This window comes from Hippocampus guttulatus, chromosome 10 (assembly GCF_054856545.1).
Source record: "Hippocampus guttulatus isolate MCC_2025c chromosome 10, RoL_Hgut_1.0, whole genome shotgun sequence".
Lineage (NCBI taxonomy): Eukaryota > Metazoa > Chordata > Actinopteri > Syngnathiformes > Syngnathidae > Hippocampus > Hippocampus guttulatus.
In genome coordinates, this window is record NC_141270.1 from 6737251 (window position 1) to 6765123 (window position 27873).

At 42.8% G+C, this 27873-nt stretch overlaps 1 protein-coding gene across 3 annotated transcripts; it reads right to left on the bottom strand.

Moving 5' to 3' along the window:
- Positions 1-27873, bottom strand: anapc1 (anaphase promoting complex subunit 1). Of its 3 annotated transcripts, none has more exons than XM_086122481.1 (53): positions 27710-27873; positions 26514-26753; positions 26133-26297; positions 26015-26057; positions 25779-25876; positions 25607-25689; positions 25376-25449; positions 25148-25293; positions 24840-24997; positions 23473-23556; positions 23181-23384; positions 22419-22523; positions 22208-22298; positions 21351-21416; positions 21145-21282; positions 20437-20580; positions 19763-19823; positions 18189-18244; positions 17702-17833; positions 17502-17576; positions 16700-16822; positions 16432-16592; positions 14250-14341; positions 14022-14170; positions 13228-13306; positions 12726-12756; positions 12222-12298; positions 11953-12131; positions 11780-11866; positions 11564-11703; positions 11352-11470; positions 10374-10504; positions 10153-10293; positions 9878-10030; positions 9548-9629; positions 9368-9459; positions 8952-9086; positions 8749-8831; positions 8556-8634; positions 8380-8454; positions 8236-8291; positions 7745-7862; positions 7449-7645; positions 4469-4555; positions 4015-4132; positions 3338-3415; positions 3170-3237; positions 2932-3070; positions 2173-2259; positions 1192-1287; positions 929-1118; positions 591-722; positions 1-244 (listed from the first exon to the last, which is right to left on the bottom strand). In XM_086122481.1, exons 2-53 carry the CDS (start codon positions 26727-26729, stop codon positions 102-104), a joined length of 5856 nt encoding a protein of 1951 aa, XP_085978607.1. In that variant the 5' UTR covers positions 26730-26753; positions 27710-27873; the 3' UTR covers positions 1-101. The 3 variants fall into 3 exon arrangements, with proteins under 3 accessions (XP_085978607.1, XP_085978606.1, XP_085978604.1); XM_086122480.1 differs by having other exon boundaries at positions 7715-7862; XM_086122478.1 differs by having other exon boundaries at positions 7715-7862; positions 11352-11703.

The following is a 27873-nucleotide window of genomic DNA, read 5'->3' on the forward strand; positions in this document are numbered from 1 at the left end:
TTATATTACAAAAGTCTTTATTTCCAATCAGATTTCCACAGAGGTTACCTGTAACACATGCAGAAAGGAACAGACTATAAGGCATTGAGAGAACTCAAGATTCAGTGTGCGAACAAGGGGAAGCCAAGTTGCATATATGGCCCTGTTTCAGCCTTTAGCAGGACCGGAGCAAGCCTGAGCAGGTCTCTGAGTGGGATTCCCAACTGGCTGCTGCTGGACAACAAGTGCCCGAGTGAAGCGAAACCTAGAAGGGGGGGGGGGGGGGGGGGGGGGAGGAGGAGGATGCAATTGAACTCATTCAATGCCAAAACGTGAAACTACGTTTGCAAAACCCCAATTATTTAAATAATTGCAGTTTGAAAAATCACCACTAGATGGCAAGAGTAGCTTTGATCAGATCGTGGTCGCACATCGCGTGAATGGGTGTGGGGTGTGGCACAGTGAGCCTCCGTTGCCAGGTGACGTGCGGAAGCAGTGTGGTGTTGAGAATACCGATAAATGCTGGTAGCTAACTCTACAACAGAGCTTTTTCAAATCAAGATGACGAAAACCCGCACACCGATAGCATCCTTCAACAATTGCCTGCCTACCTTGAAGCTGCGTGAGTTTGTTCCTGAGGCAGGGGACAGAGCGGTAAACCAGAAAGCAGGCCAACATGGGCGACCGGGTGCCATCGGGGAGAGCCTTGCTGCCAATGTAAGACTTCAACGCTGAGCTGTTGTCTGGAAGAGAAAATACACATCAAAGCAAAACTTGTTTTGACTGAGGAATGTCCTTGTCATTTGCTTGTCCTATAAACCACGGGGGAGGTTATTTCCTAAAACGGGAAATTTGACTTTGGTGAGAAAAAAAACAAACAGAAAAAAAAAAACGTAGAGCGGATAAAGGTACCACCATTCCTCCTCTTAAGCCATTTAGGCTTTTTTACCTTTGAGCCAGCTGTCCAGCGCAACATCCACCTTGTTCTTCATGACCGGTAAAAACTCTGAGGAAAGCAGCGCGTCGCGGCAGTTGCCGGGACGCCGTAGCAACCTGCTATCCCAAAGCTCCACCACCAGGCGCATCTGCCACAGGGCGAAGCTGTGCTGCAACTCGCCACGGCAAAGAGCGCCTACCGCCTAAAAGGAAGGAGACTCCGTTCGAGATCTGCCGCGAGCAATGTCGGACCACCGGGCGCGTCAATGCGTTTACCTGCTGGATAGCGATGTACGTGGGCAGCATCTCCGGACATTCCTGCGCCACACACTCGTACAACATGGCTGAGAACAGCGCCACCGTTTCCTTTGCCTGCAAAAATATCCCACAGTTTATCAAGGTAACTTAACTGTCCCATTGTGTATGTGCCTAGCTGTAAGATGTTAACTCATTCAGTACCAGCCAATTCTGGACCAAGTCTGAAAAGACATTTAAAAACGTCTTTGGGAGTGAATGAGTTAACGGCAAACGATAATCGCTATGAGGGGAGTGCCAATTATTCAAGGAAATTCGCAATTGGGCCCGGTCCTTATCCAAGGTATGTCAATGAGTGCCTTGATCGGTCGAGTGTAGCATACAACGGTGTGAAACTTGTACATTATTTATTCTTGATTCACGCAGAGGAATTACTGCATAATTCCTGTACAAATGAAGGACAGCCAAGGCCTCGTGATTTATTATTGCATCTTGACGTGGTATGCTGATTAAAACGCTATTTGCACAATCCGGATGCGGCTACAAGTCACGCCACATTCAGACGTGCGCAAAGATTCAACAAACTCGGGTATGTTTGCAAGATTCAATCAAACATTGTTGGAAAACAAAATGACACAATTTCGACAGCATGATGGTCAGCGTCATCTCCAAAGAATTAAGTCAATTATGATGCCTACGTATTGAAATGCTCACTGTATCAAGTATACATGATGTATGATAAAAAGTAGAAGAAACCATTCCAATCAGGATTTTTTTCAGAATATTTTCCCTCCACCTGGTTTAAAAACTGCATCTCTGAGTTCCTTCCAGTACCACGACGTCGAATCATTTTTACTCTCAAAAAATGTTTCCACACACGGGTTCTAGTGAAGCTCAAAGAACACAAACCAGCACAGTTTATGTCTAGCACCACCATGAGGATGAGGCCGGTCCAGACACCTTGCCTGCACCTGCTAGTGGGGGGGGACAGCACCGACTCACGTGCTGCATTCCATCGGGCGCCTTGCAGAAGAACTCCGCGAAGGAGAGCAGGGTTGGCTCCGAGGTGAAGGTGGAGATGGCCTCCAGCTGTGCGCACACACGATGGGCAATTAGTGACATTTGGAATGTCCAAAAATTGATAAATAATGTAATCCGGTAGAACTAACATTTTCAAGTGTGGAGTCTAAAATGAAACCATTCAGGTAAAGAACAGAGAATTAAAAAATAAAAGTCGTTGACATGCATTTCAGTGGGCCTGAAAAGAGCCCAAATTACAATTTGATGTAAACTGCCAAATGTGCAATCTGGATGACATGCGATGGTTGACCATCACAGCTCCAGATTCGATATGTGTTCAAATAGGGGAGGAAAATTTGGCGCTAAAACTTGCTGTGTGGGGTCAAAAGATTTTTTGGAGAATAGATTAAGTTAAATTCCAGACATTGGGATGAAATTGTGATCAAATTCCACTTGCTAACTGTATAAAAGCACTCAGGTACCTCTGTATTTGAGGGAATCTGAACACAGCCATAAAAACTCAATTAGAGAAAAAAAATTTGACCTTAGCACGAGTTTGACCAATTGACAGGAAATGGTCACGAAAAAGTCTCAAGAACTCATGCCTGAAATTGCAACGAAGGCAGCCATTTTGGTCCGAAGCAGTCCATTTTGGGTGAATTCCAGGGCTTGTAACTCTTCCTGTGCTCTCAACTTAGGCCAAACATTGTTTCTTTTTCTGCAATACTCTGGCAAAATTACCTTAAAGGCTCTGATTCCAGAGCTGCGCTGGTTGACGGCAGAGCCCAGTAGGCTTTTCCAACCCTGGGGGTCGTCCTTATAGGGCAACTGTCCGGCTCGGAGTTTCACGTACAACACGCCGTCCTTGGAGAGGACAGACCTGAACGGCAGGACAGAAACTATTGTTTAAACTATGCCCACCAAACAAGGAGTGTCAATGAGTCCTTTGTGGAAAGCAGCTTTTTAGCATCTTCCTCACTTGAGATGCTGCACTTCTTTGACCAAGTCAATACAAAGCTCCCAATAACGAGGACCCTTTACTCGAACCTGCCAAGAGATCACGAGTGAACATAAGGGCGCAATGTTAAATTATAATGACATGAGTCCAGTGGTGACGTAGCCACCCCCCCTTTTTTTTTTTCTTTACCCGCTTGAGGAGGTGCAGCTCAGGCAGCATAGTGGGAGCCATGAGCTCTACCGTGGTCTCGTCGTACCAATCCGTTTTCTGCAATGACAGCGTTTCACTAGGTAATCAAAGTATTCGAAAAGATCTCTCAGTATAATGCAAAGTAGTTGTACACCACTGCAAATTAAAGACCACTACGATAACAGTCAATTAAAAGTGAGTATTGTTCCCTTACAGTGGATGGGGGTCTGTAATATTAAACATCAGCAACAATGCTCTGAGTGTTGCTGACACATTAGTATCAGAGCTTGAAAGCTCTACATGCAAAAAAAAACAAAACAAAAAAAAACTATGGGTGTAACCTGATTATTTTTACGCATGTGAGGAAATAAGAGCCTGGTGAATGGTGTAAGGCAAGCCAAATAGTGCAAGCATAGCGGTCTTAATGCCCCACGACGGGACAAACAAAAAGTGGCAGCAGAGACAAAACACCAGCGTTTTATATAACGAGGCATTTTTTTTGTCCGTGTCGCCCGATAGATAACGGATTTAGTGGCAGTTGAGTGGATGAAGTGAAACCAGCATATGAAGCACTTTACTCGCTCACCTTTGAGGAAGTGCCACCAGGAACATGCAACCACAAAGGGGAAGTAGGAAGAATGATGTGATAGAAATGAGTCAAAGATGCTCTCTTTTACCTTGTAGGTGACCTCCAGGAGAGCGTAGCAAGGCTTGAGGGAGTCGACGTCAACAGGCACCAGCAGGCGGCTCTCGGCGGCCAGCACAATGAGATGTCTCAGTGCCTGCAAGTGATAGCTGCGGAATATCGACATAACAAAAGAAAAAAAAGAAAAAGAAAATGGAGGGCAAGAACGTGTTATGTCTTCGACATCTGGAGCATTGGCGAGACCTTGACATATCGGTTTTAAAATGCACTTCAGTTTGAACATGTTGGAATTTTGACAACATGAAGTCGATTTAATTTTGGGCATGTAGAAACTCAGATTTATAATTAAACTTTTGGGGAGTACTCGGGATTTTGCACGCGCCGATAACGAGGTTTGCAAAGAGATATTACAGGTAACAAATGTTTAAGGTCTGCGCTATGAGTGCCGTTTTTTTTTTTTTTAATAATTTGTGTGTTAATCTCACCGGTTGTCCGTGCTGTGTGAGGGGAAGTGAGGGTAGAGGGCACACAACATAGCGGCGATGGCCGAGTTGGAGGTGCTCAAGCTGAACCTGATATATAAAAACAACAACAAAAAAAAATTTAACCATTATTAAACCATCAATTCTTGCCACAAATGTGCATGAAAGCAAAACAGGCGCAGGAAGTGTACACATCCCATTTCGAGTCGGACCGCCGCCGTCTCATTTTGTTTTGATAATAACTCTTGACGTCACGAGCCGCTATCCAGCCTCTCTATCATAATAGCTGCTGCTGTTTTGTTTCAAGTGTGTACTTGGACTAAAGGAGCTATTATGATGATGAAAAAAATAGGATGGGGGGGGTCAATCAATACATGTAACTCGGACACGTGAGGTGACATTTACGAATCGTCAGTTAAAGGCTTGTTGACATTAAATGGCATCCTTGAGAGCATAGCTTAGCACAATTGATGGCAATGTGGGTTTTTTTTCCCCACTGGAAAAGGGAGAGTAAAGTTTTACATTTCGATGCTTCTTTTTCAGATCGTTGAATGACTTTAAAGGGAAAACGAGGTCTGACATTTTCATTGGCAGCAAGCACGATCATGTCAAAGACCAATAAGTGAGAACAGTTGGTGATTCTGGTAAGCGTCACAAATGCGACTGTTGGACAAACTTGTCAAGAGTGGGGTTGAGGGGTTAATTACGTTAACCGATGTTGCTGCTGCATGCAGCACATGGAGAGATCCGCTACAATAATTGACAAAGTGTAATTCAGTGGCGCTACCTCCAGGAGTGCAAATATAACTATGGCGGGGGTTGTTAAAATTAGAGAGTGGTGGCTTTGTGCAAGCAATATTGTCGTCTGGAGACAGAGGGGTGAACATCTGAGTTTTTAGATGTCGTCCATGATGCCACAAAAAGTGACTTATCTGATGCCGGTCGCCTTGTTTACGGAAAATTGCTAACAGACGAGCCCTCACTTTGTCGCAACGCCCGAGCTCCATCGCAACACATGTAATATCGAAACAGAACCACAAAAATGAACGATCTCAACCATATTGTGACAAGTGCATGTTACAGTGAGGGTAGAGTACTGTTCTTCTTAAATAACGCTGACAGTAAGGATGTATTTATGGATGTACTTTGGGAGAAAAGTTCTGAAGCTTCAGTTGTTACATTTTACCTGATTCCATAAAAAACACGATTCTCAGCTAGCCAGCAAATCAAGTCTGTCTCCGTCTTTCCCTGGCCCACACACAGGCTGCTGGCAGCAGCAGTGCGTTCAAACACACTTGGAAAATCAGCACAACAGAACAGTACATGGCTTACTAAAACCTCTTCTGCAGGAACATATAACACACAAAGTAACGCAGCTCGTTAGAATACGTCTCTCTCTCTCAGTAGCCCAGTCCTCCTCTGACGGGATGCTTAAGAAGGAAGTTAGTTTTTGAATGCGCTTAATTTTGGAATATTTTACCAGAAGTACGGAAGTGGAGAATGGGTGGTGGCGACTGCACTACAAGGAGCAAGCTAGCAAAGCAGAGACCAGCAAAGTACTGGATTGTTCAGAGTACAGCAATTTTTAATATTTAAAAATGTTAGAAAATGTCTGAAATGTTAGGGAAAAAAGTGTTTATGGATTATAACTGGAGATACAGTATATCTGTGGTCTAAACTACTATATAGTATTTATATAGAGACATAACCTTTTCCCTTAACACAAATGTTTTCTATTTTATATAAATGCGGCTCAGTCCACATAACCCGCAATTAGTGAGGTTCCACTGCAAATATAAATTAATTCTGGCTGCAGTAAAAATTACAAAGAAAATGAGTGGCGGGTGTGACAGGTTAGAGGTCAGAAGAAGGGAGAAAGCAGCACATGGGAAAACAAATATGAGGAAAAATGAGACGAGATTAAGTGATAATACAACAAAAGCGACTATGACGAATGTGTAATAGACTGAATGAAAAGGAGACAAATGAAACAATAACAATTAGATTCAGTTTTGAGCCCAACCTATGACTTTGCGGACCCCCACAGTAACCTGCGGTAATGCCTGACATTCAGACTGCGGTCCGAGCTTTTATCAGCTCAAATAGCTTTTAACTAAACGTGAGCAAGGTTTAATATAAAAGGTTCATCTGATGACGGCTACTGGCTCCTTTAGGTCCATTGTGACTTTTCGCCAGCATGCATAACACAGAGAAAGTATATTCAACCTCTATTGTGTTGATTTGTATGCTATACGAAGTGAGTGAGATCCATCCTTGGCTACAAAACAGAGGAAAAACTAGGGACCGGAAGTAACAGACTAAGACCCCTGCATCCCTTGTCAGCAGAGTTAAAGTAACACATTTGAAAGGTTTAATATTGACAGTGCTCAACTTTTTTTTTCACGCTTGTATGACAAATCAGAATGTTGGAAAAACGAGATGTGTGAGGTCGCCTTCATCATTTACAGTATATAAAAGTAGTGCTTTGCCACCATCTTTTGGAATAATAACACAAAGGAACTACAGTGGAGGTATCTTGAGTGACATCTTAAATCAACTTTCCTCATTGAAATAAATGAAAATGCCTTTAATCTGTTCCAAGCACCCCAAAAAACAGTTTTTTTTGCACTCTCTAATAATGTGTTTTATAAAAAATAAAGTAACGGGATTAAAACAATAAAATGTAATGAATTACACAGTTTGTGCATCACAATTAATTGTGGTTATTTGGCCCCTATCTGGCAGTATAATACATGGGGATGGTTACAACGCCTCAGGCAGCCACAGTAGAGTAAGATGAGGAGCTCTACTTAGACAAAAGTAGTTCTTTGCCACCACCTTGTGGCATCCGTAGGACAAACTATTTTAGGAGGGCGTCAATTGCAGAATTTCGTGATTTGCAGTCGGGCTCAATTCCGATCCTTGTGAATAGCTGGAGTAGCATTGTATTGGCATCTTGTGTGTGCTCGTGTTGGCGTCTCACCTCCCCCCTCCCAGGAAGAGCATGCCAAGGGCCATGTGATGAGCCATATGAAAGCCGTAGTTCATCTCGCTGCCTGTGCGGTAGTGCAGAAAGCGGCAGAGCTGCAGCACCTTCAGGTTGCCTGTGCCGGACATCACCATGGACATGGACAGCAGAATCATGGACAACGCCGTCTGTATGTTGTAGCAGCCCGGCTCCTGCGGGAACCACAAGTGGATGGTGGCGGATGCAAACCCAATGTGATGATTACATGCGTAACGACTTACCATAGCGGGTGAACCGTAAAAGGACATAACCTTCATGAAGCTCTTGGCAAATTCGTAGAGGCAGTCAAAGGCATCCGAGTTAGCAGATCCGGCGAAGCGCAGGCCTAGTGCCATACAAGCTCCGGCTGTGATGTAGTCTTGCACTTGACTGGGAGGTAGGAAATATCACCACATAAATGTGGAGAACATCATTTCTTCATTCATCATCAGCATTTAAAATAAAAAAACTTGAAATGCATTCCAGATTAATGCACTTAAGAGTTTTAAGACACTTTAGCATTTGTAAAGATGTGAAACTAGTCAACATTAGGACGTTGTATTTCCTGACATCGTACAGATATTTCAATCCAAAACATCCTCATCAGGCCAAGTTACATTTGACAGCAGTTTCACAATTTTTCAAACTCCAAACATCTTTAAGCCATTTGTTTTCGGGGTTGTAGAAGAGCAGCAGTACAAGTTGGTCCCTATCTCCCACGAATATAATAGCAGGGGATTGTTGTGTAAAGACAGAAACTCACATCCACGTCTCCAAGTTAACGCTTTCTGGTGAGTCCAAATGATTCCCCCTCATGATCTGAGTAATATTTTGAAGAAAAAAATATATAAATACATTTATGAATGAATCAAATAAATAAATACGACCTATTTGTGTGTTTTTTCACCTGAGGTATGTTACTTTTGACCCATTCCGTATTTGGGAGGATGTCATCCCACATGATGATGCACCTGGCCAGCGTCTTGAAGGAGCAAGGAGAGGGTAAACAGTTATTGATGGTGGTGGGGGTAAAAGAAGAAGAAGAAGAAAAAAAAAAAGATTTCACATGCTGCTCTAACGAACCCTGAGCAGAAGAAACTCCGGCTTGATGAAATCCAACAGGAACCAAGTATCTGGAGGCTTCAGCCAGTCAGCGATGGACCTGGAAAGACCCCAGAGTATTAATACGCTCTTCATGGCGGCACCCTCTCCACTGAACGGAAGTGATGACAGTGAGCATGGACATGAACATGAACACAAAGGTCACTTTTCTCACCGGTTGTTGGTCTTCAAGTAGATCATGGCGAGCGCCAGTGTGGCCCCGGGACACGTCACATCCACATTTATAGTGTCGCCTTCCTGCAAACAACCATGAATACAGATCAGCCAGTATGCTAACTATGCAAAGAGAAACGCATGCAAAAAAAAGTGTCGTTCAAGAGCGCAACAGATTCCCTCAGTGGAATCCATTCAGTGTACCTTGATCTGGTAACTGGGAGACTTGTGTCTCTCTCTGCTGGCTCCGACCGGGGGCCTGCGGTGGCCCCCTACCATGTACTGATACAGCTGCTCCGGAACGTTTAAGTCGCTCATCCCAATCAGGTTGCTGCCTTGCTACGGGGTAGAACGGTAAATGATGTTGTAAAAGCAACGATTTAGCAACATGCTTGAAAATTTTCAACTATGTGCTTCCAAGATCAAAATACATACACCTCAACTGTATACGTATACCGTAAGGGTTTGATTGTGGTATATACAGGTATGTATCAGTGTTTTTTTATGCACAATATAAATTTGGAGATTTTGCATTTATTGGAGTATGAATTAATGTACATACTCTATGTACAGAAACATGTGCTGTCTAACATGATATAATATGTTTCAATGTGCCTTACCCCAAGGCAAACCATTCCGAGAGCTAATCCTGCAGCTAGAGAATAGGACTCCCTGTCTGTGCAATATTCCATTTCCGGCCCTGGAGGTCGGCCTGAAATGAACACACATATATAGAAATATTACCTGGACACAATTAAGTGTGAATGACGTGGTAAGACAATTAACCACTAGGTACTCACCTATTTCTGACTGAAGAACTTCAGCAATGTGTCTGTGTCCCGTTCCCTGGTACACAAGCCCGATGCCAATTACAGAAGCAACCTACAGATTGTAGGGCAAAGTGTATTTGATTAAAACAAACAAAAATTCTAAGCAAATACCAGATCACTAAAAAAACCCAGGCTCAAAGAACTCCAGTATACAGTAATCCCTTGCTACTTCGAGCGTTATCCTACCTCGCGGTTTTCACCTTTTGCGGGGGGGGTTTTCTGGTCCCCATTAACCGCGAAAAATTATGGATTACTGGATAGCAGAATACTCAGAGCATCATTCCTGGATACCAGTAATACCTGAATGTTGTGTGGGACATCCAGCTCAGTGGAGGTAGGAGGAAGAAGGGCGGGGATGTGTATGCTGAGTAGGCGAGTGGTCGACACGTCCATGGTGCCCAGTCGGGCCGCTGCCACGCCCAGTAGGAGCCCGATGCTGGTCATCTCGTGGCCCTGACAAAGACATGGTTCGAGTTAAGATGTTTTTTTTTCTCCCAATCAGGCTCTAACGTAACAAAATGTGGAAAAAGTCAAGTGCAGTGAAACCTGGATGTACTATACAGAGTCATATACACCTTGGCGAGGTAATCGTGAATGTTGAGTGTCCCAAGTTTAGTGAGGTGCCCGTTGAGGCCCAGCGCCATGAGGAAGCCAGCATGCTCATTGGCCATCTCTTGGTTCTTGTTCTTGTTGTAGACGATCCAAGCTGAGTCCACCTGAACACACAAGTGGAGCGCCGCTTAATTTCTTTTCGCATGGTCACGAGAACATGTCATAACCCTGTGTGGAGACTCACCTGCGACGCGGGTGCAATCTTGAGTCCGGCAGCCACACCGTTGTGGAAGCTAGGCCAGCTGGGCATGTTGGCAGGGACGTCAATGTTCCCGCTGTTCAAGTCGACCATGGTGTTCCTGGGCGGGGCACGACCTGGGCCGCGTAAAAGCATGCAACATCTTGAACGATGCGCATCCTCAGTAATATCAAAATGAATCAATATTTTGACTGAAGCAAGTTCATATGTTTATGTCTGAGTCCCCCCTGGCAGCAACGTAACCTGAATTTACATGCAAGGAGGTCCAACACATTATAGTGTTTAAAGTATAAGTCAGTGGTGTCGAACCTCCTCGGGGGGCCGGAACCGGCCCCCCGAGGAGGTTCGATCAGGCCCGCGGGATAATTTAAAAATGCACAAAAGACATGGAATGAATATTTTTAATAAGATGCAATTCGTGGATTATCCCATAGGGGGCACACAGTTTTCTCTTTAGTTTGTAAAGTGTAGGCAGGGATTAAATTTAGATTTTATATGCACATGTGTAAATATTTTTTAAAAATCCTTTGATAAATCTTAAAATGCATGACTATATTTTTCAATACCAATTACTTGTTAACGTTTTGTGCCTTTGTACAGTGGGATGAGTTGCAATGCATATAAGTGAATGATAAAGGTAAATTGCACATTTGTCGAAGGAAATCTCAGGTGTTTCATGAAATATTTTGCAAAACATATGTTCATTAAATTTCAACATTTTCCTAATGTTCTTGTGCTTCACTGTACCAAAACAAAGGAAAGACATGATATTTTAGTTATTTATAGCATAGTATGGTATAATTTTAATGGTCCGGCCCACTTGACATCTACCGAGGCCGTATGCGGCCCACAATGTGAAATGAGTTTGACACCCCTGGTACAGGTCATTATATGAATGTGGGCATTTGTGAATTATTGCTATTCGCATTAGAGCTTGGAACCATAACGACATGCATTCATTACCTGTGAGGTTAAGTTTAGGGATGGTTAACAGTTCCGTGGGTACAGGCTGGTAGGAAAACAAAGTGAAGAGGCCCCTTCCCACTGGGAGGGACATGGTCCTTTGACAGAGCTGAAGGAGTCTGGAAAAGGTGCAAGGTGTCGAAGAGGGTGTTAAAAGGACTAAATGACAGATAGTATTTATTGCTTCAATGACACGGGCAAAGGGGACTCGCTTGTTCTCTTTCTCCTCGATGTATTCATGATCTGAGACCTCTGGGAGCTGGACGACGCAGACCCGGACTGGCTTGGAGCTCTGCAGGAGCCTGCGGACCTCCTGGACTCTCAAATCCTGACTCCAGATCAGTCCTGTGACCTATTGAGTGCGTGAGATAACATTTACTTTGAATGATACTTTGCGGATGCGCGCCGCTTTTAACGACCACGGGTACCTCCTGGATGATGTCCGACATGCCGTCCTCATCCTCGTCAGCTTCTGTGGTCGCGGGAGGCTCCAAGGACAAACTAGACCCCACAGACTGGACACACATGCCACAGAATTATACAGTGACTTGATGAAGTATTTACGCCTTGCTAATGATGACCAACTCCTATTTCTACTGACAGTTTTGCTTTTCGCCAGGGCCATGTTGTGGGCCTGTCTGGTGCGATCCTGCCGGCCGATTAACAGGCAAACCTCCTCTGACCAGTCGGCGCAGGGCTGTTCTCGGCAGTGGTAGATGGCATCGCGAATGGGCAGGGCCACTCCAAAAGGGACAGACTCCAGGTCTTTGAGAGTGAACCCTGAACCGCAGAATCGAAAGCAACAAAATATGTCCGGGAACAAACACAATCACGGAAAAAGTGTGATAAAAGAGACAAAAAGATGTTAACCTTGCGAGGTGAGCCAGACAACAAGCTGCTCAGCCAGACTCTCATTGCAGGATTTGACTTGATTCATACTCGTTTGTCTGGAATACAGAAAAACACATCTAATGAATACATTTTAATTATTAAAATGGATAAAATACATCAACAAGGTACCCCATGTCTTGTTGGATTTAAATTGCAATGATGTGCTTATTGCTTCTTTAAATACATGTGAAGTTTTTAACTAACAGGAGATCAACCCAGCTCCTCAATTCATGTTAACATAGTTCTTTGGCATCAAGGTGGCGCAAAATTAAAAACTTATTTTTGCAATATACCCCTGCTGTTCTATGCTTCTATTGATTTATCATTGAGTAGTTTATGATGTTCCATCGAATAAATCTCAGAAGTATTACTTTTTATTCATTGTTGGCATCAGCGCTTCACCGCAGTGTTGTATGGATTCTTTTTCCGTTTGTGTTAAATGTAAATGACAATGGCTCATAAGAGCACTGTAAGCTGATTCACCTTCTGTACTGCTGCTCAGTGGTCTTTTGGCCTGAGGAGGGAAAGACAGAGAGAGGTCAACAGGGCTTAGTAATTAGCACCATCATCAGCCATCCCGAGCTCTGGTGTATTGTTTCTATTCAGCGGGCGCAAATGGAAAACATGGGTGTGGAAATTGCACGTTCAATGCTCAATTGTTCCTGTGTTGGGAGATGATGGCATTTGGGTGAACAAAAACAACAACAAGAAAAAGCCAGGATGTTGTCATACGAAATAGAAAATAAATACAAGTCAATGGGCAATTTTCAACACCCCATCAAATACCCCAAAGGATCTTTTGTCATCACAGTATCCTTTTCAAAGCAAAATCATTGCATCACACGCCTTTATTTTTGCTTCCTGAGCCGGTGCATGGGAGTTGACAGGTAATAAAGGCGGCGCGTCGATACCGCACCCCCTCCTCCAAACACACACACACACCTATAGTGGTTAACATGTCGGCTCATTGAGTATACACACTGACCTGCAGAAAGCTTCACCAGATACTTGGACACATTGGATGTAGTGGCTTTGTCGTCACCGCCGATGTAGAGAGCGTAACTCTGATGATGCAGAGGGCAAACAAATAGTTACTGCCGTAATTATACACGATAACAATCAAAGTGGATGTTAACTTTCTGTCCGAAACCTTTAATCATGTTTTTGTACCCTTTTATTCTTTACAGTATGATTTTTGAGCAGGAAACGCAAACTGGTCTACAGGGCAAATATAAAAAATATTTGAACACTAACAAGCATGTCTTTGGAATGCAGGAGCAAGTATGAGAAAACCCATAAAGGCACGGAGAGAACAGGTAAATTCAACACAGGAAGGTCAGAGGTGAGATTATATCCCAAGAACTCCGGATGGTGAGGCAGATATGTTTACCACTGCGTAACTGTGCTGGCACCTTAACCATCACAAAATAATTGGAGAAAAGTGAAACTTGTTCTCTTCACATCATACATAACATGGAAGGCGGTGTTCCTTGTTGAATGAATCAAAGGTTGAACTCAGTTGCTGTACTGGCAAATTACAATGTGTGCACTTTTCTCGATAATTGCTTTCCATGCAACGCGCGCGCGCACGCACACACACACACACACACACACACACAACTCTTTACCCTCACACATGCAGACTCTTAGCATGTACAAATACTTCACAACTATTTTCCTATTTGTACATTTACAAAAACAACCATTTTATGTATTTATTTTTTTAATTGTGGACATCTTTAATGACTTGTGTGGGTTTGCGTACATGAGCAGACATACCAAAACCAACAGCCGGATCCTCAGGCAGACATCGGGCAGGTAGGGGAAAGGCTGGACATCCTCCCCTCGGAGGCAGCTACTGAGCCAGCTGAAGACACAGGGAGGCTCCGCACGCAGAAAAGACGGATGCTGCATCTGAGCAATCAGAGCTGAAAGCAAATGAGAAGTGTGAAAAGTGGCAATTTCTGCAGCCCAAAATACTATAAGTGTTGAATTATGAAGACTTACACTGGTCAATGAGGTAGCTCTCTGTGAATCCATTGATTAATGAGGGGTAGTCTCGCCAGTACAGATCCATGTAGTCCTCCAATTGCAGGTCTCTGCAAAGAAAAGTGTGCTTATATTAACCCAGGACAGGGCAGAATTTTTGGGGGGGTGAAAAAGTGTAAAATAAAAAACGTATATAATGGTTTATTTTAATAATAAATTAATAATTGTGTCCCTTTCATTTCAAATAATGGTATTCAGAAAGATGATCTACATGTAGCCTACAATTGCTCAAAAGGAGTCACTGATTATTTACACATGCAATGAATGGCATCTCTGGACACTGGCCACTCGAAATGTACATCTCTGCCTCAGCTTGGTCCGTTTGCCACTCTCAGAAGAATTGTTGTGTCACACGCCGTGCTATAAATATTTCACCTGCCTTCCCTTCATCTTCATGCAACGAGTGCAGGAAGACGAGGAGGATGGGGAGGATGAGAAGGCAGAGGCCTGAGTGCTGCAAGATGACAGCTGACCTACAAGATGATGATTTCAGCAGCTTTACGAAGAAACATAAAGGCCCCAGGACAATTACACAGTAAGAAAACGCACGTGCTCGTCGCATATTTGTATGCGACCCCATGCGTATACAGTACACATGGGTGTTTAAAACCAGGACAAAAATCGGCTCTCCTCTCCCCGTGACATTCGGCTTTGTATTGCGGTGGTAATTAAATGCATTCTGAGTCAGACACATTCACTTTGTTTAAGTTCACATAATCAATAGTTTTTAATCTAGCACGAGCACTTCCTCCCACACAGCTTATGCGTTCATTTATCCAAGTGAGTGATTTTAAAAGGTAGCAATGAAGTTCAAAAAAAGAAAGATGTGGTGCAATGAAAAAAGCAGAATAGACGCAACAAGAGAGCTGATAGACCTCACCAGGGCTTTCACATTTCTCAAAATTCAAAGTAAATATCAAATATAATACATACACTATTCACAAAAGCTAATTCTAAAAATGTTTCCACCAATAAAGCGGCCAATAACATGTACAACTCAAATTAAATGTTTTCTGATCGTATTGGGAAGGGGTTGGGGGTAAAAATAGACCTCACCATGGTATAACTGTGATGTGGCTGGGTTCAGAAATGATCAATCACATTCAAAAGGATGTTAAATGGGGTTCAGCGCAAGTCATAATTGAAAGTGCCCCCGAATCCTGATGATCCCAAATCAATTTCAGCCGTTCTAGTCGGCTTTCACTGACATTTTTACCTGGGTATCCGCCAGATCGTAATGCATTTTCACATATGTGTATGGGAGACTATACTAGGACTGAACATTTTGGCCATCATCCCAAAACGTGTGTTTGACGCCAACACAACATTGCTCATCACCAAAATTTGAACCGGAGTGTGAACACTTTTTATTTCCGCTGTATGCCTCTGGTCATGGGTTAAAATATTTGTCCTGACTGCACTCCTGCTGAACAAACCTCGCTGTTTCCCCGCAAAGAGCGGTGTGCAATCAGGCCTCTTCAGCATGACAAGAAACAAACTCGCAAAGGTTAAGTGAGCGCCATGATTGGTGACAATGACAGACAACAGGGAGTGGGAGGCAAAAGCGCTCTTCAGTGTAATTGTCCAGCACTGGCTTTTGTCACGAGAGGCTCAACAACGAAACAAGCATGGCATTTTATTTTGACTTTGCAACTGTTCAGCTGACCAACATTCAGTCTGAATGTCAATGGAGGCATTCTAAGAATGAATTTTGTTGATGGAGTGCCGTTTTTGTTCCAAGTGTTGCCGCATGCTGATTGTGAAAGCGGCCATGCGAAGGTGCCAAGCTCTCACTACCAATCAGCCTGAGATGATAAGCTCATGAGTTTAGGTGAAGTCCCTGAATTCCCCGAAGAAGCACAACATAAACAGCCACCTCTACACAGAGACCCTGATAATCGCCGGAACCAAAAATGTAGTATTTATCCCACTTTCCCTTTCAAACCCAACCCAGTGAGGAAATAAAGCTACAACTCTTCTTGTCAAACTGGATAATTAATACACACCAGCACTCCACTCGCATACAAAACAAACTATTGACTGTGTCTGTCCATTAACACCATTCCCATGACCAGCACTGCATGTAGTTGCTATAAAAAGCGACGTGATTCAACTCACAAAGAGACAGACTGGCGGTTACCTCGCAAGTTGCTGCAGAAGACACACGAGGGACGAGGCCCTCTCTCTGTGCAGCTCGTTGAGCAGCAGCTCCTGGTAGAGCAAGTGCAGAACGTAGAAGAGGGTTGGAATGTGAGCGAAGAGAGGTGCTGTGTTGTCCAAGGTGGCGGAGGGGGGCGATGCCTGGAAATCAAACACGGGACGCAGGAAGTGAATTGAACAATTCAGAAACTTTTTTACAGTACACTTGTCTTTGCTGTATCTTGATATTTATCGATTTGGTCGCAGACCGACGAGAGGTTCTCTTCGTCCGGGATGACTTTTGTGTTAAAGCCGCTCGAGTCTGCTGGTCGGTCAACACGGTGGGAATCCATCTGGTGGTGGTAATGACATCCCAGCAAGTATTCCCAGTCCTTAACAGGAAACAGGCACATACACATGGTTTTGATAACTGGTAATTATTTGGCAAAATTAGAATAGAATGTGGAAGTCTTGTAGGATTGTTGGATTTACACTGTATCGCTCAAATGACACAATTTCCATTTTATGTGTCGTACAAGTGGGATATGAGCCATGACAACCTAAACGCTGCGATAATCTCGAATTAGTGGTTCAGAAAGTTTTCTTGCGCCTCATAATCCAATTTATGGGTTGTTATTATTATTATTATTTAAAAAGATCCATTCATTCATTTCACCTGATAACTTGAGGTCTGCACAACAAATATAACTAGTAAATGTAAACTGAAATTTACATTGTTTGAAATTGCACCACTGAAAACACAGTTTGCTGCTCTGCACAATGTGAATTGAAGAAATCAAAACTGTTGATTATATTAAAAAAAATGTCCATTCATTAAATTCTCATATTTTTATTGTTTAATTAAGCCCTTGCTTTAAAAAATAAATAAAAATGGCGCCCCAAATTCAGTCTTTAATTAGCAAAACAACTCTGTAAAGAAAAAAAAAAGTTATTTAAAGTCTTGTTTCACAGTGTACAATGTTTTTGATTCAAACTTTTGAAAGAAAGTTATTCAAATTGATTGAGATGCACCCGTCGAACAAAGCATAGCTTATTATTTTAGATACACACCTCATCAGAGCCTCCATCACAGGGACGCGCTTTCTTGGCCGCAATCACCGGCGAGAGCGGTACTTCAAAATTCAGCTGGGGGGGCGGCACAGGGCATGAGAATCGCTATTTCAAGTTGTAATTAATCATGAGAGTCACTATTTCAGGTCAGAATTAGCTCTTCTTGGTTTTAATTAGGGGGGGAGGGGACACCAACTCACATTTCGCGTCCAGGTCAGGCGCTCGGTGTTGTAGCCCATCAGCTTCAGGAAACACGTGACAAACAGGTTCCACTCGCCGTGGCCGCTGGTGCCGCCGGGGGCATTGTAGATGGTGTACCACTTCACCAAAACCTATATGTGAAATATGAAAATTAAGCCAAAGTTATTCACATTGTGAATTAAAGTGATTTTTTTTTAAATTTGAATGGATAGAACTAAAAAGAAAGTGGGGACATTAAATGGACTTTTTAATTGCTCGAGTTGTGTCTCTGTTGATGTCCACCCATCAAGTGTGAATTCAAACAAAGTCAACATTTTCTTATCTGCCTGGTTCCAAAGAAGGGAAGAAGGTAACCAGAATTGTTTTTTTCTGGTGAAAAGTGAAGAATCTACTCTTTGTTTTGGTAAGTTTGGTGCTTACACTGACACTGAACATAATGTGCTGTGGGAAAACAAGGCTGTCTGATGATCAAACGTGTCCACAAACCTTCATGGCAGCTTCCTTGGGCAGGATAAAACGGATGGCCTGAAGACATTTCCTCACTAAATAAAAACGATGAAAAGAGAAACATGAGGAGTACAACATTAGAACTTCTTCAGTTTGAAAATCGGTAAACAACAGAAAATGATCTTCCAGTGCTCCAAAGCAGAGACCTCAGTGGAAATTAAACAATGAAGAGGCAGCGCTACAATGGTAATTGATTTTGACCAATCCCATTCGTCGTGGACCGGAATATCTTCATTGAACAAAACGAATTACAAAGGTCAGCCGTGAGGCAGATAAATGACATTTCATTAGGGTCGGGTGAAAGCCTTATCTACAAGATTGATTATGGAAAAAAAAAGGGCTCTGACCCCCCACAAAAAAAGTCTGAAGCATATGAGACACTTGTAATTAAACACAAACTTGGTATGAAAGACTGACTAAAAATGATCCAACATCACTGATGTTGCACACAGTCCTCTAAAGGGGGATGAATCAGCGCTGGTAATGAGGCGCGTGTTTAACATCATCCTGTAATAGCAGGCTCCAGCCCATGTACTGTACTTTTTGCAGTCTGGAAAAAAAACACATGCCTCGCCCTGGCATTACTGCACCGGGTGTGTGTCTATGAACTGGACAAGAACTCACGGATTACAGGTTGAAATGGTTAGTTTGCTCTAAGTATTGTAAATTACAACCTTTCATCGTGTGCTGTGATAATTACAGCGGTGCGTTTGTGTAGCTTGTAATGACATCCTCAAAACATCCCAAAGAAAGTGAAAAACACATCTCAAACCTCATTTCCAGGACCCAACTGTTCTGACTCAGCCAGAACAGTTTGTGTGAGCGGGAGTGCACATGTCTGTGTGTCTGGCCAAAATGAGGTTTTGAATCCATCATACATAATGTAGTTACCTCCATGGGGCGAGAGGCGGGTGATCTCTGTCGTGTGTTTGCTTTACATGAACTACATTATCCCTGTGCAAGTTATTTCAATTTATTGAGTTAAAGCAGCGATGAGCGAGGCTGCTACATTTGTGCATGTACTCATAATATGTTTTGAGTGTGCTTAATTGACATTTATGAAGTTAATAGAATGTTAACTTCAAGAAAAAAAAAACAGATGAGTTTGTGCTGATTAATTAAATGGCACAACTGAAGGGGGAGTACAAGAGCAGGGGAAAAAAAACACACACAAAACCCACTGTTTGCTTAATTAAACCACTGTAGTAATGATTATTAATTATTAACCCTAAAGCATTGACATTTAAATACGGTACATGAGGAATTTAAATTTCAGCCCCAAGCATTTTTTTGTAATAGTTTTTTTTTTTACATCCAGATTTGTCAACATTAATTGAAAATGAGAATTATAATGACATCAAAAATGACTTTCCCATGCAATATGAATGGAATACTGCAGCTTCAACACTTGGAGATGCAAGTTTTTTGTTCCAGCAACGATCATAATTCTGTGATAATCATTTGTTCATATCATTTGGATATCGATAGAAGGTTACAGTATGTGCTCTATAAAAGCACCCGTAGTGTTCCTGCATGCAAGAAAGAAAGCTTACCCAGTTCCGAGACTGCAATGTCCGGCATGGAGATTCTCAGCATGGAGCCATTATTTAGTTCCTAGTGTGACACATAAATTATTATAAAATTCGTTGTTTTAGATGCTTTGCTCATGCAGTGCAAAACACAATAATCAGTTCTGTTCAGACAATTCACAGGCCACAACAGTGGCTCCTCAACGAAGCTGAAATGAGAATTGAAGCATTTAAGGAAAAAAAAATTATACGACTCTTAACATATGCTAATTGTTTGGGCCAAGGTGTACCAAAAACACATGTTTGGGGTCAAAATGATGCGCATTTACAATTCTTTTTTATTGCACATTCAGGCTACGACACAGTCTTCCTGTAACACTTAACTCCTCTGCGTGGTTATTCCACTCAGCCACATCTTATCCCTGATGAAAATGAAGTGCCGGCCTGTCAGTGGAGCAGCAGCAAGGCAGACTGACAAACAATTACCCTCTGGAGGAATCGGATGGTAAATCAATAAACGGAGACAATACGTCAAAGCTTCGCAGACCCGCTTTCAGAATGTGCGTGTGAGGGACATGAGCTTGCGTGCGGCTATGATTCAGAACTAATAACGAACCATATGAAAAGGCTGGAAACATGCTCATTAGATGACTAAAAGGCTTTTAAAAAAAAAAAGAAAAGAAAAAGAAAAAACCCACCAGAGTTACACGGTTGCTGACGGGGTCCCGCAGGGCGTGGATGTAGGGCATGGACTGCTGGAAGGTGTAGTCCTCTAAAAAAGATGCTTCGTGGTGCTTCATGATTGGAACCCTTAGCTCAGACACTGGTGAGGGCATGGCAGCCTGAGGGAGTTGTTGGAAAATGGCAATAAAGAACAGTGAAAACCCACATTCAGCACTGGGGATACGTTGCAGACCCACCCATGATAGCTGCGAATTGGAAATTCAGGGACGCCATTTGATTCCCTCCCACATAATTTTACCCATCCACATATTTTAAACACAAACATAATGAAACACATTAAAAAATTTTAATAGGCACTCAGACTCAGTGAAACACAATTTAAGATGGTGATAGACCGATCAGCCGGGATGATTATTGGCGCTGATATTTGACATTTTAACGCATATCGGCATCGGCCATTGAAAAAAAAAATCGATGACATCATCTTGGAAATTGGGTAATCTTCAGGGATTTTTTTTTTCATGTTTAAAGAGGTGCTGCTGAGCCTGGGAGCCCCCTGCACTTTTATTTTTTTTTTTACACTTAAAACAACAAAAATTTTTTGGAGAACTTTATTTACTCAGCCTTGGTGATCTGTTAAGACCAATCTAGTGAGACATTTCTTTTCAGACTAAAAATAAAGCGCATTAACAGCTCCTTTTCCGGATGTTTCTACAACACACCTCGTCCATTCTTTGCAAATGCCTGCCGTTAGCATTAGCAGGTGTGCTAACTTGCTCCAGCGGCGTGTAGAGGCCACCGCGGTGGTTGTTCAAACTGAAAGCAGACGGCAGGAGGCCGGGCACAAACACCTGGCTGACCTTGAGGGACCCAAAACAAAAGAAATCAATGTCACATGTTCAGGAGACAAATTCATCGTCGTCCTTACCCGGGTGACCCCTGTGTAGAGAACCAGGTTGCCGCAAGCCTCCAAAACCAGCATTGCGTCAATGTTCTGCAAGGAGGAAAAGTTAAAAATGTCAAGTAGAGTGAATCCCGCGTTATCTTACAGTTCATCACTTGCACCTCTGCTATATTGCTGAATTTTTATACTGTACAGGGGAGTCAAAATTTAGGGTTGCGTGCCTTCAGAATGGTAAATGGGCTGTCACTTAGATCACGCTTTTCTATCTCGGGTACTTTACACCGTGACCTCATTCACCTACTGATGATGCAGCATCAGGAGCAACTGGCGATTCAGTATCTTGCTCAAGGACACTTCGACACGGTCGCAATGGTCGGACACTGAATCACAAACCTCTGGGTTGGGAAACAACCAAGTCTTTGTTCTCGACTTCTTGCTGAAATTTGTGGGCCCATCAATGACATTTCAGATCAGATGTAAGCATGAAGCTGGCAGACTTTCGTAAAATGAAATTACATGGTCTCTTTGCACAGCTAGATGCTCAATATGCAATGTTCAATTCTCTTTGATTTTTTGTGTCAATTTAACAGTAAACCTCAACTGGGCGTGATCAACAGGTTGAAGCATGCACATTTGGCCCTCATTTGGAAATTTTTGTGAGCAAGAGAGTCGTATTTTTGTTTCCTCAATGTGATTTTATAGGATTATCACCTATTTTAAGCGCATTTTAACAAGTTGAAATGTGTCGGGACGGGTAAAACTATTTTAAATTTTTTTTTTTTTTTTTTTTAAATAGGGTCTCTGTAATTTGCAAATGAAAAAGAAAAATAATTGCATGCGATATGCACTCAGTTAACCTGTATGAATGCAAGGCAATTCACCTGCAGAGGCTCCGCATCTTTGGCAGCGATGCTCGTCACAGAGGCAAAGATGAGCTGAGACGTGTCGTTGCTCTCGACGAATTTCACACATCTGAGGGAAGAAGAGAGAGAAGAGAGGATACCAGTCGAGGGGAAAAATATATATATAATTATTGCAGTAGCCACAATACTTCGCATCTGACAAACTCTCAGAGAGTGTTGTGACACTGACCTGAGTTGCTGGTGTGACTCCACCAGGAAACAGAGGTAGCGGTTCTCACAGAGGTCAGAGGTCAGGAACACTTTGGAGGCCTGGCTGCTCATCTCTCTGTCCAGGCTGGAAAAACAATACACATTGTCACTGTTTGGCAGAAACTTCCACTGTTTTGGAGATACGATAATACTGTCTGACACCAGCAGTACATAATCTAAGCAAGATTGCATAAATAAATCGAAATTATAAAATAATTTACATTACAAACCAAATTGCATGATTTTTTTTTTAATTTGAATGGTGGACTTGTTTCTTGAAAAAAATCCAGACAGTTATTACGCACAAAATATTTAGGTATTATTATAAATTGTATTTTTTTTTAATGTTACAACATCCAACAGCATTGCATAATTAAAAAAACACCACATTTTTGTTTGCTGCTGTTAATATATTTTCAATCTGTACATGTAGAAAAGTGTGGTCGTACAATTTTTATTAAATAGGTTTGTTGTAAATACTGGATACGTCGTATATAATGTAAATGTATAGTTTTCTTTATTATTCTATTCTAATAAGGAGTCTGAAACAAAACGACATACATACAATGTATGGTAATTGTTATAGAACAATCTAATGATGGTCTAAGAGTTTTAATTTCAGTATTATTGTCTCTTATCCTATTTTACTTGCACTGGAAAGCATTTAAGGAAAAGGAAAGCCCTCAAAAACGCACCTGAGTCGAAAAAGAACGGCTTATTTTAACCAAATCCAGCTTCCAACCTGTGAATAGCGGTCGCCTCGCTCCACAGCTGCTCCATGCATAGGTCTGGGATGATGGGCTTCAGCACTGTCTCATTGATGGTGCTGTTGGGCGAGTGTGCCGCTCCCTGGTGGTGGCCCACGGGTGACGATGCATGGAGGGTCGTGTTGAAGCGAGCCACGCCCGATAAGGACGGCGCCGCCATGCCCGGAGAGTGGTCGCGACTACAAAGTATGTGGGGAAAAGGGGAACACGTTCACTGGGTTTCCATCCTAGTTTCTGTGAATAAACAATAGATACAAACTAACTTACCTGAGAGCGGCCATCTTGGATATACCTGGGGAATGGATGCGTGTTTGCATTGCTGGTGAGGACATAAGAATTCTGTTCTGGTGGCTGTGCAGAGTGTTGTTGAGGGGTATTGTCAAAAAAAAAAAAGAAGAAGAAGAAGAAAAACAAGGACAAAATCAGCAACAAACAACTCGCCGGGATTATCACACTGTATTGGGACACACACTTTAATGAATGAATTGAATCAATTAAAATGTTGTCCTAGACCCCTTATCTGTCCTCTCTGAATCATACTTGTACATATTTCCACCCTGAGAAGCTCTGACATCATGAAAACTGTTATCCGAGCAGTGTCATTTTTAACTGTAATTGTGGCACTGACTTAGAAACAGTTAGACAAAATCAGCAGAATATGAAAACAGATTTTTTTTTCTTAGGTGAAGGAACCCCTTTGCAAAAGATTCAAAGTGAGGTGCTTGGACTTTTGCTGCAAAATGGCCATTAATGTGTCCGACCAGCCAGCAATGGATTACAAGGAGTACATGAGAACATCTTATATGTGGAAAAACAGGAGGCTTAAATGTTCTCCCGCTGGCCGTGAAATTAATAGAAAAGCTTTAATTATCTGTCATTCTAAAATATATGACAATATTTTTCTTTAAGAAAATAGAAATTGTAGGTAGGTTACTGGGGCCATCTTGAACTCGACACACAATGCCCCTTTGTTATGAATGATATGCAAAGATTTAAGATCAAATTTGATTCTTCTATTTTTTATTGTGTATTTCAATGAATTTTTATTCAGAAAAAGAGCACATTCAAGAATAATAAAGACCGGATAAATGATTCACACAATTGTACGACTGCTGTCTCAATTTGGGCCGGGAAAAATCCTATCAAGACATTTTTGACAATTTTGTGCTTCCACGTCTGCGGGAACAGTTAGGGGAAGGCCATTTTCTGCTCAAAGTTGATGAAGCTTGGGCCTAAAGGCATCCTTGGATCAATTTGGTGTAGAAAAAGCCATTAGAACACCTTTAGGATGAGTTAGACTGACCTCCAAAAATGGATCCCATCTCAGAAATTGGAAAAAGTTTTTCCATGAAAAAAACAGCTGTAGTAGCTGTTGTCCACCTTTTCTCACATTTTCTCTCAATGTCTATTAGATTAATGGCCATGTATCCTGACGTTCTTGTCCGTCTTGAGTAAGCAAAGGCAGCAGTTTGGAATTCAGCGACGTGCTCGCAAATATTGATCTCTAACCTTCTGACGGCAAGACAAAAATGTCACAAGGTGTCACTTTGCTTGCTATGCTGCATTCTGGCATCCACGTGTGCAGCTAAATGGCTTCCAGGCATACACTTTTAGAAACTAACAATTTTTATTACCTTGCTCCAACAGCAGGATTTAACCTGGTTGCCTTGCTGCTGGACGGGGAGTCTAGGCGGGAGTGGTTGCGCAGGTGTGACATAAGAAAGCTTGTGGCCAGGAAGCCCAGAGGTTCAGTGAAGGGCTCCGTGACACAACTAAGCACAGAAGAGCGCTCCTGATGGACGAGGTAAGAGGCTGGAGGTTAACATACAGCCGTTGTGTGAGTGAGTGAGTGAGTGAGTGAGTGAGTGAGTGACATTACACAGATTACAAATTTCCCCATTGTGTGTTTCATCTTGAGTGAGTATGTACAGTAAGTGCATACCTCACACGTGACCCTGCGCAGGCTCCACACCGAGTGTGTTCCTTGCTCACTGTCGTAACAGACGACAATGGAAGGCCGACAGCAGGTGAAGACAATCTTTGTGGCAGAGTCGGACATGTACTCCACGCGAGTGCAGTCAAACAGACCTGGGAGGTACATGGTGGACACCAGAATCGAACGTGGTGCTCCAAGTTTGAGGCTCCACTCACGACAGTGCATTGTTTTTACCTGTGGGTTTGCACACCACTGGTGCCACCTCATCTATCGGATGCAGCATGCTGAACAAGGTGGGAAGAGACTCGCTGTGGAGGAACACAAAGTCCATGATCAGGATGTGTCCAAAAAATAAATAAACACATCACGTAAAAGTGTTTTGGGGGGAGGGGGGAGAGTGACTGCATACATAACATGTATGTGAGCGCAAATGTGAGCGTGCAGAGTGTATGTATTAGCGTTTACCCTGGTGTGCTGAGCTGTCCGTCAGCTGCTGTGATTTTACGCTCCAGCAAAAGTCCAAACTTGGTCGACCAGGCTTTGGACACCTGTGGGACAACACACGCACTTCTTTTTGCCTGCTTTTTACATATCATTAAAAAAGGTATACCAACAACGTGGTAGGAGTGGGTCTCACTTGGAACGGCAGAGGCGAGAGGAAATCCTTGCCGGTCACAGTGTGAATGTTGACGCATCCGTTCTGTAGGATACACACCGTGTGCTCCACGTTTTCTTCTGTGAAACACAACCACGCCTTGAACACATGTATTGTTTTTAATATCGTGACATGACAAAGACGATATCAAGGCAATTTTAATATCGCAATATTACGATATTTCCGTTATCGTTCCATCCCTAGTAATGACACAGTACCGTCTTTCTTGCCCTGAGGAACAGCAAAGTCACACCATAAGGCCTGCAGATAGAACAAAAAAAAATCTGCATACTGTCACCATGAGTCTTAAATTCAAATTCATTATCCTCGACTAACCTGCTCCACAGGGCTGTCCACGGTGAACGCCTTGTAAATGTTTGACCCATGCGCCCGGCTGCCCTTGGTCCAGACCACCACGTTGCCTGCCGTGTAAAGCTCCTCTTCAAACTCCACATCCTCCTCTGGGGCTTCCACGCAGCCCTTCCTCAACTGCCAACTTTCCTGCCAATCAAATACCACTTCCATGAAACCCTACACTCGCAGATGTCGAAGCTCACAGGCCAGATTCGGGGATACCAGACCCACACACACAATAGTTCAGATTTGCGATTTAAAAAGACCCACCAAGTTTGACACCGCTGTCTTCTAGTAAGTGATCTGAATGATCTGACGTGGTGTGTTTAAAACCAAAACAAAACCAAAAATCCAAGGTCTTACCCGCTCCCTCTCCTGCAGGCTGACCTCCTGCAAAGACCCTGCCAGGCCGGCAGCGCAGTCCGACGACCAGAGCTCAGAGGCGGGCTGCAGTTCCCGCAATTGCAGGTTGAAGGCGTTGGGGTGGTTCTTGCAGTGATCACGGCCAAACGGGACAAACGACTGCAATTCCCCTGCGGCAATCATCGTGGCTTTCTCTTCATACACGACGTCCGACATGAGTCCCAGATATCAGCATTATTTCTGAAAAGGAAATCGTGTTTCTGAATATATCACGATCTCTCGACAAGTTCCTATACTAGGGATGGGCGAGTGAGCTCATATGAGCTTTATTTTAAGGTACTCTTGGAGGGTGTAGATACCAATCACCGATACTTAAGGCAAAAAAACCCCAAAAATAATAATAAACTGACAGTAAGTCTTCCTCTGCAGTATTTGGTGCTATATTGTGGGAGTTTGATAAATCGGCAAATCATCATTTGCACTAGAAACAAATGCAAAATTTTGTTCAATGAAATTTCTTGGATCAAAAGTACTGTAGGAACTGGTGCTGTGTATCTGGGAGCACTCAGAGTGAATAGTCGTACCGGCAGTGGTCTGAAAACAAGTGGGCTCAAATATCCCTATCATATACTAATAATTTCAACCATAAATTGCAAAAAAATGCACCAGATGTTTTCCTTGTACATGTAACTGCGACAGAAACTCTCCATAATTACTACTTTATTGCCATCATATGGTGCAAATACTACATCAAGGTGCAACTACATTTCTGTTCACAAACTAGAAAACAAACAGATATAATGGCATAGCACATAGCTTGACAAGCAGTCCCCTCACACAGAATTATTGATCCAGTAGAAAATAGTTTAGAGTGTATTTGTATGTGGCTTCGCATTCAAGCAGTCTCGCTACAATGTAGGCAGGAGTACTGTAATTCTTAAAATTACTTTTTCGTTGTGTGTATTGAAATTAACTCTTACAGTTGCTACAATTTGAAAAATGGTTACTACCTATAGTTATTTAAATCGACACTATATATTTGGCATTGGAGAAGTGTCATAAGCGTCTTGACAGGTGAGCTACATGCGCGTAAACAGCCGGTGATGCATTCACGATCTCCACTAGCATGCTAATTCAGCTAACAGGAGCATCTCGGTTCCATTCACGCACAGCAGGAACAACGACGAAGCACCAACCTGATAATAACGAATGTCCTGCCTCTTTTCGTGGAGTCCTCGTCTACTTAACGTGTCAACGTGTGGTTTGTACGCAAAGTTCAAACATAAAACACAAACACACACGCACACACACACACACACCCCAATGCCTAAAATTTGACTAGCGGCAACTTTTCAATTGA